Here is a 13,029-nt window from a genome sequence, read left to right as displayed (position 1 = left end):
TTTCCTGGTGTACTCTTTCAACCACCCTGGTATACTCTTTTCCTGGTGTACTCTTTCAACCACCCTTTCTTCCCTAATTTTTGGCCTTTTTTTTTTTTTTTTTTCCTTTTGGGAGTGGGTAGAGAAGAACTATTCGGCCATCTTGTCCTCAGCATAACATATCATAGCTTTTTATTTCTCTCTTTTTTCAAGCCTGAGAACATAATGCTTTTGGATAGAAATGTCCCCAAACCTCGGATCAAGATCATTGACTTTGGGTTGGCCCATAAAATTGACTTTGGAAATGAATTTAAAAACATATTTGGGACTCCAGAGTTTGTCGGTAAGTTCCTTTGCTCCTGTGGTCATTTACATCTCATGAACATTATTCTGGCAAACCTCCCCTGCTGGAAGATTCTTTCCCCGTTCCATGTTCCTGGTTGTTGCATGAAGATAGAATTGGTTAGTTTGCTTCCTCCCAAGCTAAATGAGTGTTTGTTTCCTCTTAGCTCCTGAGATAGTCAACTATGAACCTCTTGGTCTTGAGGCAGATATGTGGTAAGGAGTATGTTCTTGGTGTTGTTTTCTTTTTGATTTATTTGACTATTCTCCTGATGTGTTCTTTTGTTTGTTTTGTGTTGTTTTTAGGAGTATCGGGGTAATAACCTATATCCTGTAAGTACCAGAATTCACAACTCATACTCTCTTCTCTTCTATGAGACCATAGGTTTAATTAACCATTAAATGTGCTGTGTTGATCTCTTCAGCTTATGCACGCTTTTGATGTAAACATATTCATTTTACACCCCCAAAACATGTTTAGTTTATACTAATTAAACATGTTCTCCTAATTTGAAATGAGTCATCAGAAACTGTAGCATAATCACTGAAAGAAAGCATAGCTGTCCATCACTGCCGAGAAAACAGGTTTCCTGTAAACTACCAGATGCTGCCAAATTAACTTGTTAAGTGAATCCTTTTGCACGAAGCTGAAGCTTTTGGTCCTGACAGTTAAAGCCCTATGAAATATAATCAAACTCTCAAGTGATTATTCAAGCACCAGATTATAATCTTATTCCACACTCCAGATGTTATAGGAGCAAAATGACAACACCAAGGGGTCATCATTAATGTTCTGTGCCCAACTTTATTTTTAACAGCCTGAGTGGGGCTTCCCCATTTCTTGGAGACACTAAGCAAGAAACGTTAGCAAATGTGTCCGCTGTCAACTATGAATTTGAGGATGAATACTTCAGTAATACCAGTGCCCTAGCCAAAGATTTCATAAGAAGACTTCTGGTCAAGGATCCAAAGTGAGTGTCCATGTTCCTGAAAGGTGCTTGGCCACGGCCTCAGCCAGCCCAGAGCCTATGCCTGTTCCATACACAGGGCCGCGTTTCTCAGACCCTGCTTGCTTCATCTGCCAAAGGGCAGCATGCCATGTGAAGCGCTTCAGAAAATGCAGGCAGGGCCCTCTGCCCCCGCTCAGTCGGTCCCTACAGGCACAGTGAAATAATCACAAAAAGACCAATGTCGTTTTTGGCTTTCTTCCCTGAACTGCATTTTCCAGAGTGTCTGCTCGGCAGGCCCAGCCAGCAGGAAAACAACCTTCGTATTTGCTGCTATGGTCACAGCGTTTTTTCCTTTCTCCCCCTCCCCTCAAGGAAGAGAATGACAATTCAAGATAGTTTGCAGCATCCCTGGATCAAGGTGAGTTGCATATTACTTCACTGTTTAGATCACTTTCTGTGTGATTGGTTTGGGCACCCTGGTATTCGTGTGTCTTAAAGTACTGCTAACCACAGGTCACACCTGGAGTGTTAAGTTTGCTATTTGCATCATATTTTAAGAAAAGCTGACAGGTTAGACTGTATCCTAATGATCCCAGAGGTGGGGAGAGAGGAATAAGTCAGCACAGAGCAGGATTGTAAAAGGTCAAGCCCACTCAACAACTATGTTTGGAGTGACGTGTGGGGTGTTGGCCCAAACAGTATATTTAAAATTTTATGTTGATTCCAGCATGTAAATATCAATCAAATCTGGATTTCCAGCTTCTCTTGGGAAATCTGTTTGGTTTTTTGTTTTTTTTTTTTTTTGAGACGGAGTCTCACTCTGTCGCCCAGACTGGAATGCAGTGGCGTGATCTCGGCTCACTGCAAGCTCCGCCTCCCGGGTTCACGCCATTCTCCTGCCTCAGCCTCCCGAGTAGCTGGGACAACAGGCGCCCGCTACCATGCCCGGCTAATTTTTTTTATATTTTAGTAGAGACGGGGTTTCACTGTGTTAGCCAGGATGGTCTCGATCTCCTGACCTCGTGATCCGCCCGTCTCGGCCTCCCAAAGTGCCGGGATTACAGGCGTGAGCCACCGTGCCCGGCCGGGAAATCTGAAGATCTGCTGACACTGAGCCCTCATTCCACATGGCCTTGGGAAGTGGCACAGGCCCCTTGGTGCTGGGGAACAGGGTCCCCTGGAACATTACACCTTTACATTACCTGCCTGGCCTGATTGACATTTGGATTAAAGTTGCTTCAATCCAGGGCAGAAAGGATTAGGGGTGGTAAAGGATGATAGTCACAGAATAAAATCATGAAACAAAGAAGTGAACATCACAGAAACAGGCTTTGGGGGCAAATAGCTTTGCTGTGCAAGCTCCCAGTGGATACCTGGGCTCTCCTAGCCAGCTGTGGTGTCTCCTCCTCCCAGAGATGGTAGACAAAAGCTAAATGCATCTACTGAAAAAGATACAGTACAAGGAATTCTCCTGCTATAGGCCAAACTAACTTTGCTGACCTCTGAGATCCTTCCAAGCTCTACATTACTTGGTGATACCCAAGTTCGAATGCCTCATAACATAGCCTCACCGTGAATATTGCCATTCCCAAACTATCAGTGTGGAAAGTCATGATTTAGTTTGACCCCAAGCTCTACTTCTCCCCAGTGTTTATGGATGATACGAAACCCTCAGATATAAGAGTGAGCCCGCTAAGACGAGGTGCCTAGATATTCCATGTTATCCCAATTCCTATGCTAATTTAGTAAGGTGAATGCGTAAGCATCCTGAATAAGGAGGTGTTTCAAAAAATTGTCATATAACACATTTTCGTAATTTGAGAGCTTTAATTTTTTTTCTTGGATTTTTATTTTAGCCTAAAGATACACAACAGGCACTTAGTAGAAAGGCATCAGCAGTAAACATGGAGAAATTCAAGAAGTTTGCAGCCCGGAAAAAGTGGAAAGTAAGATTGTTTGTTGTGGAGGGATTAACAAATTCTATTTCCTGTGTAGAGCAGTGTGTGGTGAGGGTCCGTCTCCTCTGATACTGGCAATATGGAAAATGCATCCTTTCCTCTTTTTAATCCACCTGTAGTGTTCTGCACCATTACTCTATTTTCAAAAACAAGCAAAAACAATATTTTAGTCACTTTAACTCATACCATTAAATGTACTTTTGTAGTTTTTCCATCGAAACCATTCTCAATGCAAATTTTTATAGCAGCACCATAAAATTATAGTGAAATCTTTTTCTAATACTACAAGCCACATTTTAAATAGGTTCATTCTTTGTGGTAAGCAGCATGAGATTACATTTGTGCTGTAGCTCGTGTAAGTGGGTCTCTCAGCCCTGCCTTTATCTGTGAGTGGTTGGAGTGGGGGTGGGTGGGACCATGAGCATTTGCAGGGTGGCCTCTTCTTCCTAAGTGTGGATGGCCTCCACAGGGCCTGGGTGGGACATAGATCGGAAGGCATTGCAGACCTCCTGGAAGAAATCACACTTCAGGGCTAAGAAGGTGATGGGATGGTTTCCTGTGCCCAGGGTCATGTCAAACCCAGAGGAAGTGGGTACCTACCATGTCTTCCCAGCTCAGGGCCAGAAATGTACCTCGTTTTCACACCTACCAATTTTGGGGTGCTGTGGTAGGAATGAGGAAGACCACAGCACTAGATTCTCAGAAAGTCCTTAGAATTAGGCTTAAAATAGAGAGAGAGCAACCATACATTTCTCTTTATCACTCTCATTCTTTAACTGTACTTTTGCCTTTGAGAGTAAATGCAGAGATGTTTTTTCTGTAGACTAAGAGGACCCCCAGCTGTTCACTTCCATCAGCTGTCGCGTTTTGGTCATTACATTGTCTACCATCACTGTTTATGTGGCACAAAGGACACAGAGCAAGGCCCCTGCATTCTGTGCTTCTCTAAGTGGGGACCTGCAAGGGTCAAATCACCGTCTCCAAAGAGCAGAGAAGAAAATATAGAGAGAGAAAAGATGTGGGGTGTCCAGCTCTGTAGTTCAATAATGAAACATGGAAGGAGAATCTCTATATCCTGTTGTTTTGATTTATAAGACCTTTAAAATTACTCTCGAAGCAAATACAACCCAACTCGCTGTAGGATTGCCCACCTGGGAGAGTGTGTGCTCATGCCTGTGAACACGATTTCAAAGGCTTTGTCGTTTGTACTCATTTGACAATTGTTACATAAGCTGTCTCTCCTCCTCTCACCCTACCTTTTTTCTCCTCACCCTCCCCTCCTTTTTTTTTTTAAAAAAAACAAAGCAATCCGTTCGCTTGATATCACTGTGCCAAAGATTATCCAGGTCGTTCCTGTCCAGAAGTAACATGAGTGTTGCCAGAAGCGACGATACTCTGGTAAGCAAACCCGTGTGCCCTGATGCTCCTTTCTCAGCACTGGGTACTCAGAATGTCTAAGCTGTCCTATTCTTTCAACCTCCCAGGAACCTGAAGTTGTGGAAATGGCAAGCCTATTCTTGATCCCCTCAGAGGGGTTTGGGAGTGCTGATTTATGCATCCGCTTGCTTCTTTCCTCTTTTATTCTCTTTGATTTGGATGGTGCTGTCCCCTCTCATAGCCCCGTACCTCTAACACTACCCTCCACCTTGATGCAAACATAGGCACAGACCACCCCCCAACACACACGCGCACACGCACAGCAAATGCACATAGAGACACACTCACTGATATTTTGGTAAAAGAGAGGCTAGCCAGCAGAAAAGAGCTTATTCTAATTTGCATGAACTGTTGCTGCTGACATAGAAGAATCTTGGTTAACAGTAGCACGGAAGGGACAGACAACCGCCACCTCCTTCCCACACACACGCACCAGAGAATCAGGGAGAGTGCAGTGCTGCTTGCTGATGTGTCTCCTAGCAGACCAGAAGGCCTAACCCGCTTGCATTGTTGGCCTGGTGTTGACTGCCCAAGGCCCTTGAGAATAACTCCAGCTTTCTTAGTTTTAATATGAACTTTGACAAAGTGGCAAAGATTTATGAAATTTGTTTTTCAATACTCTCTAGTTATGTTTCCTTCGTAATTAGAAATGCATTCATTTTCCAATTTCTAGCCTTTATTTTCTTTATCTTCCCCCTTAATCCAAACTGAAACCTAATCATAGATAAGCTCTTCAGATATGAGTAGAAGCCTCCGAATTCAACAAGACTTTCCCCTGACAATCAAACAATGGGCCTTTGTTAAGTCAGGAGGTGAAGGGGACTCCAGACGAGGCAGCCATGGTCGTCCTGTGGGAACTACCCTGCCCCTGTAACTGAACAGTCAGCATTTCCCCGGTGGAGCCGAGTACATCAGGGTGGGAATTGCAAACACCAGCTCCCCATTTTTCCCCTTAAGGTAGTAGCTTCACTGAGGCTCCACATCTAGCCTTGTGGAGTGAAATGGGATTGGAGATATTTTTAAAAAAAACAAAAAACACAAAAAACAAAAAAAAAAAAACAAAAGAGAAGCAGGTTAGGGCGAAAAGAGAGAGAAGAGGAGGCTTTGTTTGGGAATCGTTAGAGGGTGGCTGCTGTGCAACCAGCAAGAAGATAAAAACTGTGACTCTAAGTAAGATAATGAGAATGATTAAAGATTGCAAATTGAAGTCACTGTATATTCAACTGGGAGATGATCCATGTGTCACAGTGAAAAGTTTAGGGTAGGAGAGGGACCAAGGGTCGTGTAGGAGCTCCAGGTGGAAAGATACCCTCCCAGAGGTCAGATTCCCTCATCTCCATATTCTAATCACAGGGTGAGTCATAACAATCTGCTTTATTCCTTCTGTTTTCCCCATTTCTCTTGACTTGCGCTTTCATGTAAATGCCTCTTAGTCATTGACTTGAATTGTGATGGAAAAGCAAAACCTTGGTGGCATTCTTAAACATGCATTTTATACAAATATTACTAAAACCCACATGGAAAGTGTTTGGATTCAGATCTGTAGAGAAGAGAAAGCAGATGGAGAGACATGCTTTCTCCATTCTCCCCCACAAGCAGAGATTCAGCATCTCTAGATTCACTTTTCCAGATTTGAAATTCCAGTGGTCATAATTCTATGTTTATCATTTCAAAAATTTTGTTTAGGATTTTTCTAGCAGATTCCTTAGTTTTAATGTGAATTTTGACAGAGTGGCAAAGATTTTTCAAGTTTTTGTTCACTACTCTTCTGGTTATTTTTCCTTTGTAATTAGAAATGCATCAGTTTTCTGATTTCTAGCCTTTGTTTTCTTTATTTAGAGCCTATTTTTTAAGTTTTTGTTTTGTTTTGTTTTTTGTAATTGGGACCAACTTTCAGAGAATTTTGCCATGTTATTCTATACATAGTGATGGAAGAAATACAAGTGATCAGAAAACAATTCTGTAATTGGAAACATTCCAAATTGAGAATATCTTATTCAAAGGCATCATTTCTTTGCTTCAGTAGGTTTTTCTTTTTCCTTTTCCAGGAAGAGAGTATGTTATACCTAAAGATTTTCACAGTGGTTTTAGGAACTGTGTTTTGACAGATTCTTAAGATAAACACAAAAGGTTACTTGTCATCATCATCATTTGAAATCTGGATCTCAGACACTGTCTCTGGGCTATACTGCAGATAACATTAAAGCCCAGGTAAACAGTAAATAGTGTTCGTTTGCAACATGGAAGGAGCAAAAATTTCCCTCCTAGGTCCCTTCATGACTGTGTGGTTTTGGGGAATAAATGGCTTAGTTTCCTCTGAATCCCCCTGTTAACAAGTGAGCACAGGTTTCTTTTATGTTGGTAAGAGAATCATGGCTAGCAGTGTAACTCTGTTTCCATCTTGGCTGTCTCTCTCAAGGATGAGGAAGACTCCTTTGTGATGAAAGCCATCATCCATGCTATCAATGATGACAACGTCCCAGGCCTGCAACACCTTCTGGGCTCATTGTCCAACTATGATGTTAACCAACCCAACAAGGTCTGGTTCTGTTCTGCAGCATAGTGGAGGGGTGGGTCACAGTGACCCTGCCCTTCCATATTAAGGGAAGGACGCCGTCTGCTTCTCCATTCTCCCTTCCAATTGGAAGCTCCATACTGTGGGGAAAATCACTTCTGTTTAGAGAGTGATTTGAGTTACAAATAGGGTCTTTTTGCATTGAGGACCTTCCTTCATTCACATATTGTATCTCTACCCATGAAATTTTAGATCTTCTCATCCTGCTAATGAAAATGTCCCCGATGAGAATCCAAAAGGGGAAGGAAAGGTTTTATACCCTTCTACCTGTCTTCTCTTCCTGCCATTCAGCAGTAACTCTATGTCTGTTGAGACAGGGAAGGTGTGTGGGAACAGCAATCATCATTTGGGCTTTTCCTTTCCTACCAAACCTGAAAATTAGTAATTTTTTTTCTTGTCTATTCTAGCACGGGACACCTCCATTACTCATTGCTGCTGGCTGTGGGAATATTCAAATACTACAGTTGCTCATTAAAAGAGGCTCAAGAATCGATATCCAGGATAAGGTCATAATTGTTTTATTGAAATGAATTGAATTTTAAAGTATTATCAAATGTCTCTTAATTATCGGGGTAACAGAGGAAAAAAAAAGTATGTCCTAACTTGTTTCTCAGTTTCCTGTAAAGGAAGATAAGCTGCTTTTTCGACAGCTTGGTACAGCCTGACACATGCATTAGAGAGTCAAACATTTATCATTTCTCCTCCCCTTGGCGCTGCTGCTTGACATCAGCATTTCTTCATACACTACCCAGATTTTCCTTCTTACTGATCACATTTACTCGGCAGTGTTAGATGCCACACATGAAAAAGTTTTATTAGCTAATTATTCTCATCAGAAATGTGTTTGCGTGCTTCTGTAGACGTCAGCAGAGCTGTAAGTGGAGTAGATCCGGTCGCCTGCAGTAAGGGAGTCCTAACCAGAGGGGGAGATGAGGGTTTACAAACAGAAAACAATTGTTTATAAACAATTGTTTATTTCAAAATCATTTTAGATTTACAAAACAAAGTTGGAAAAGTTTCAAAAGAGTTCCATTATCTGCGTCACCCAGGTGCCCCTAATGCTAGCATCTTGTGTAACCATGGTACCTTTGTCAAAGGTGTAAAAGAGGATGAGGGCTTCATTCCTCTGGGGAGTTGCTCCTCTGGGGTTTGTCATCACGCAGGAAGGGAAATACAGTGACTCTGAGGGATGCATGCGTCCAGCGCTGTCAGCTTTTTAGAAATGTGACCCCAGGTTGATTTTCCTGCAGGGTGGGTCCAATGCCATCTACTGGGCTGCTCGGCATGGCCACGTCGATACCTTGAAATTTCTCAATGAGAACAAATGCCCTTTGGATGTGAAAGACAAGGTAAGGCCACTTCTCTTAGGAGGAACCTGAGGATGCATGTGAGAGTGAGTGCTGGCCTACCATGTGCATCGGGACCCGAAGGAAAGGAATCAGCACCAAAATTCACCAGCAGAAAATTTAAATTGGAAATTTGCCACAGGTTGCCTGTGGTTTGATTTAATATTGAAATCAGCCTTAAGCCAAAATCTTAGGTAGTTGCCATAATACGCACGCATTGGATTATAATCCCGATAACTTAAAAACCTCAAAGTTCTAGTAGAAAGACAACCAGACAGAGACCCTCGGTCTCTTCGATTTTCTTCCTGACTCAACCTTGTGCTTTTAAGCGGATCTCTCCTATTCTCTTCTTCTCTGAAGTGGCTGATAGTGCTGACCTGACAATCACAGACACTAGAAGATATTAATGAGACAATGCACATAAAGAATAAAGTAAGGCTTTTTTTTTTTGGCACAATGGTGTTATAAAAGTTACTGACTTATCAAGATACCTTCTTTTCATATGTGTGTGTTTCATTAAGTTCACACAACAATCCTGTGAATTAATTGGCTGTGCCGGAACCTGAACCTGGGATTCCTACCTACTCATCCATTATTTATTCTACTGTACAACACTTCTCTGCTTCCAGTACTGGCAGACTAATTCAACATGCTTAGTCAAGCTGCCACACATAGTTGCATGGATTGTGCACTGCACCGTATCTGAGGGGTAACATTCCTATCAGAGACACACGTTTATTATGGCAGTTATCTGGAAGGTGGCAACCATATATCTTGTTTTGTCTTCTTAAAATTTGTTTATGCTGATGATTTTCTGTGGGGTGGATAGAAGTAAAGTATCTTAAAGGATTTGCACCTGTTACTAATTCACAGAAAGTTATTACATAGGCAAATAGTGATATTCTTTAAAATTTCTGAAAAAATCTCTGAGAATATAAGAAAATAAGTTTCTAATCATAGGCAATGAAATGAGAAGCTTGTTAATAAGTAAAATAGTTCATTTAAGTAACTGCTGAATGATGAACCCAGTAGTAAAGAGAATGTTGTGTTTAAAAAAGAAGAAAATCACACAGCTAGAAGTGTCAGTACATAAAGAAGATTGAGAACAGCCATCATGGAAAAGGGAGAGCCTTCTCCTGAGTTGTTTGCACTTCACAGGATGTGCCAAGTGTGTGGGCTTAATACTGACTGCGTGGTGGACACCCCAACCCCAGGTCCCCATCCTAGCCACTATAGGGGCATCTGCCTGAGGTGGGTGGGTGGAACCAGGCAGGCCTGGGTGTAGGCCTTGGGTTCTGGTCTCCATAGCCTTCTCAGATGTGGCTCAGAATCACCAGCTCCTTTTCTTCTGCAGTCTGGAGAGACAGCCCTCCACGTGGCAGCTCGCTACGGCCATGCTGACGTGGCTCAGTTACTGTGCAGCTTCGGCTCCAATCCCAATATCCAGGACAAGGTGGGTCGTGGCTGACGTCCCCCCTTCCTCTGCTCTATACATGAATGTACAGGCAGCCAGATGGTACAGTCGGGGCCTTTAGAGTTTTATCCAAGCTAGGTTTTCTGTCTTCCACTACAGAGGGCAAGGACTCAAAGGGCAGGGACTCATAAACAGAAGTACTAGCTAAGGTGTGCAAGGTGCTGATACCAGGATCGGGTCTAACCACTTCATTCATTCATGCATTCAATCTGCTGAACAGCCCTATGAGATGGATTACTATTATCATTCTCATTTTGGAGATGAGGAAATTGAGGCAGGGAAAGTTTCTGTAACTTTCCCAGGCTCAGAAAGCTCAGAAGTGGTAGAGCTGGGGCTTGAACACACACAGTCTGGTTTCAGAGTCCACGTTCGTCACCACCGCACTAGGATGGCCTCTCATCGGTGCATTTATGTATCTAACGATGTTGATCCTGAAGCTACAGGCCTCCCAGTCTGTAAGGACTTCCCTTGACTTGTGTGTGGCTCTCCTAATTACTTTCTAGCCAAAGCAACAATACTGTTACCACTCACCTTGTGTTGTAAACATGACAGAAAGCTAGAGGCATCAAGGTTGCTGGAAGAATTCATGCTCAGGGAAGTGCTCACCTACTATTAGTAGTTTCAGATAAAGTCAGCGAGGCACTTATTAGAAAGGTGCTATAATGCACCTGCATGAAGGCTCTGTTGTTCAGAGAAGCAGGGCCGATGGTTTCAGCGGGCTCCCGAAAGTCCATTGTCAGTCATATGCTGAGAAAGCCAAATTCATCAAACACACAAGTGTTGAGGAAGGAAAACGAATGAAGGAGAGACATCAGATCTACCTCTTAATGCTGGTGGCTCACACTCATGTTGTTATTTCATTCCAGATTAATATTTCACTCCAGTACCTATGAGCTCTTTCCCTCTGCTGCCTTGGTTGCATTTCTGCCAAATTTGACAGGGACTCTCACCTTGCTTTACACTTTGTTTCTCATTGTTGTTTTCTCCTCCTCTCTACACTTGTCTCCTTGACCAGGAAGAAGAAACCCCCCTGCACTGTGCTGCCTGGCACGGCTATTACTCTGTGGCCAAAGCCCTTTGTGAAGCCGGCTGTAACGTGAACATCAAGAACCGAGAAGGAGAGACGCCGCTCCTGACAGCCTCTGCCAGGGGCTACCACGACATCGTGGAGTGTCTGGCCGAACATGGAGCCGACCTTAATGCTTGCGACAAGGTGCCTTATAATAGGGGAAGACTCATACGCACTGGGAAGTGATCTAGGGGTCTAGAGGGACCACAGGACTCCTCAGTTTGTTTGCCTAAGATAACAAACTTGAATGCAGCAAACTGTAATTACCCCTTCTCTTCTCTGTTCCAAAGATTCTGTGAACTTTTCTATATTGTATTTAATAATTAATATTAATTTGTGGCATATAACAAAATTCATGAATTGATCAAATGACTTTGGGCTGTAAATAATTTTTAGCTTTAAAGCTTTAGAGCAGGTACAGTGATGTTCACTGAATCCGAGACAATTCTCATTGAGGACTAACACTGGCAACACACTATTAACTTTTAGATGAACAAAGAAATAGATGTTTTCCTTATTTCTATCATCTGCTGTGTTGTAAAAAGACAATAAACCACTCTTACTTGTCTGGCAATCTCGATGCTAGACCAGGTGTTCCATGTTTTTAATTAAACAAATTCAGCCTCATCTGTTTTTATTGTGCTCTGTACTTAAAACAAGGCTGTGATGTTGCTATATACAGCTAGATTTGGGTTTCTGTAGTTGATTTAATATCTGCCCTTTGTGAAGTTATTTTCTCGGTATAGAGCAATGGTTCTGAGTGGGGGATAGGGGCTGACTTTGCCCCCAGGGGTGTTTGATAATGTCGAGAGATACTTTCTCATTGTCACAACTAGAGATAAGGGTTGCTACTGGTGTCTCATCGATCCCAGCCAGTGGTGCTACTAAACATCCTGCAGCCCACAGGGCAGCCCCCCTCGGCAGAGAATCACCCAGCCCCAAATGCCAGTAGCACTGAGGCTGAGAAACCCTAGCACAGTAAAGATTTAGAAATATTTCAGAACTCTCCACCAGCTCCTAAAACTCAACACACCTATTCATCAGGGATTCTGTAATAGGTAGAATGAAGGCCCAGGCTGGTTTTTCACGGGATGCAGAGGTTAGACATGTTAAATCTGCTTCTCATTTGTATGAAAGCCCTTGAGCAAGTTGTTTCACAATACTTTCACATTTTTCCTGGTGCAAAGTAAAATAATAGGCTCTCTATTTAGGAAATTGGCAAAGATTGCTGGGCAAATGTTTTTAAAAGCGTTTTACAAATGCTTTGATTAAAGAGGCCATTGAAGTATCAACAATTACTTATGTTCTATCTGATTGTACTGCCAAAGCCTAAATGGATCAAGCTGGTGTCAGCTTAGGCTGTGATTATTTAGAGAGGAACATGTAAAGCTCCACATCCTCCCAGTCCTTACCCCGCTATAGGAGTCTGCTATAGGATTCTTCATTTAAATCCTCCACTAGGCCTTTTAGTAGTGATCTTGTTGCCAATTAAACCTCACTCAGTGGCGGCAGGAAAGGTGGAGAGATGGAGGCCACATGCCCAAGTGTAAAGCTCTCATGATCTCTGGGGTTTGTTTCCAGGATGGACACATTGCCCTTCATCTGGCTGTAAGACGGTGTCAGATGGAGGTAATCAAGACTCTCCTCAGCCAAGGGTGTTTCGTCGATTATCAAGACAGGCACGGCAATACTCCCCTCCACGTGGCGTGTAAAGATGGCAACGTGCCTATTGTGGTGGCCCTCTGTGAAGCAAACTGCAATTTGGACATCTCAAACAAGGTACGCACAGAGCACAGGATCCCTACAGCTTCCAAGTGTGTCCATCCACCCAATTCTGGGTCCTGATTCTGTGTCCTCCCACCTGATCCCAGGTCCTGATTCTGTGTCCTCCCGCCTGAT

The 13,029-nt window shown here is 42.9% G+C and overlaps 1 protein-coding gene across 4 annotated transcripts in view; it reads left to right on the top strand.

Annotated features, from left to right (window-relative positions):
- DAPK1 (death-associated protein kinase 1) overlaps positions 1-13,029 on the top strand; it is a 229,796-nt gene that overhangs the window by 160,196 nt on the left and 56,571 nt on the right. For 3 of the 4 annotated variants that reach the window (XM_011975208.1, XM_011975207.1, XM_011975209.1), the window contains exons 5-17: positions 193-322; positions 489-537; positions 628-654; positions 1,140-1,292; positions 1,644-1,689; positions 3,128-3,217; positions 4,535-4,627; positions 7,086-7,205; positions 7,649-7,747; positions 8,492-8,590; positions 9,942-10,040; positions 11,077-11,274; positions 12,712-12,909. In XM_011975208.1, the coding sequence (XP_011830598.1) occupies positions 193-322; positions 489-537; positions 628-654; positions 1,140-1,292; positions 1,644-1,689; positions 3,128-3,217; positions 4,535-4,627; positions 7,086-7,205; positions 7,649-7,747; positions 8,492-8,590; positions 9,942-10,040; positions 11,077-11,274; positions 12,712-12,909 (1,401 nt within the window). The remainder of the gene's footprint in view (positions 1-192; positions 323-488; positions 538-627; positions 655-1,139; positions 1,293-1,643; positions 1,690-3,127; positions 3,218-4,534; positions 4,628-7,085; positions 7,206-7,648; positions 7,748-8,491; positions 8,591-9,941; positions 10,041-11,076; positions 11,275-12,711; positions 12,910-13,029) is intronic. The other variant, XM_011975210.1, reaches the window with a different exon arrangement.

This window comes from Mandrillus leucophaeus, unplaced genomic scaffold, assembly GCF_000951045.1.
Source record: "Mandrillus leucophaeus isolate KB7577 unplaced genomic scaffold, Mleu.le_1.0 Scaffold152, whole genome shotgun sequence".
NCBI classification, from domain to species: Eukaryota; Metazoa; Chordata; class Mammalia; order Primates; family Cercopithecidae; genus Mandrillus; species Mandrillus leucophaeus.
This window is presented reverse-complemented; position numbering and strand designations above follow the sequence as displayed.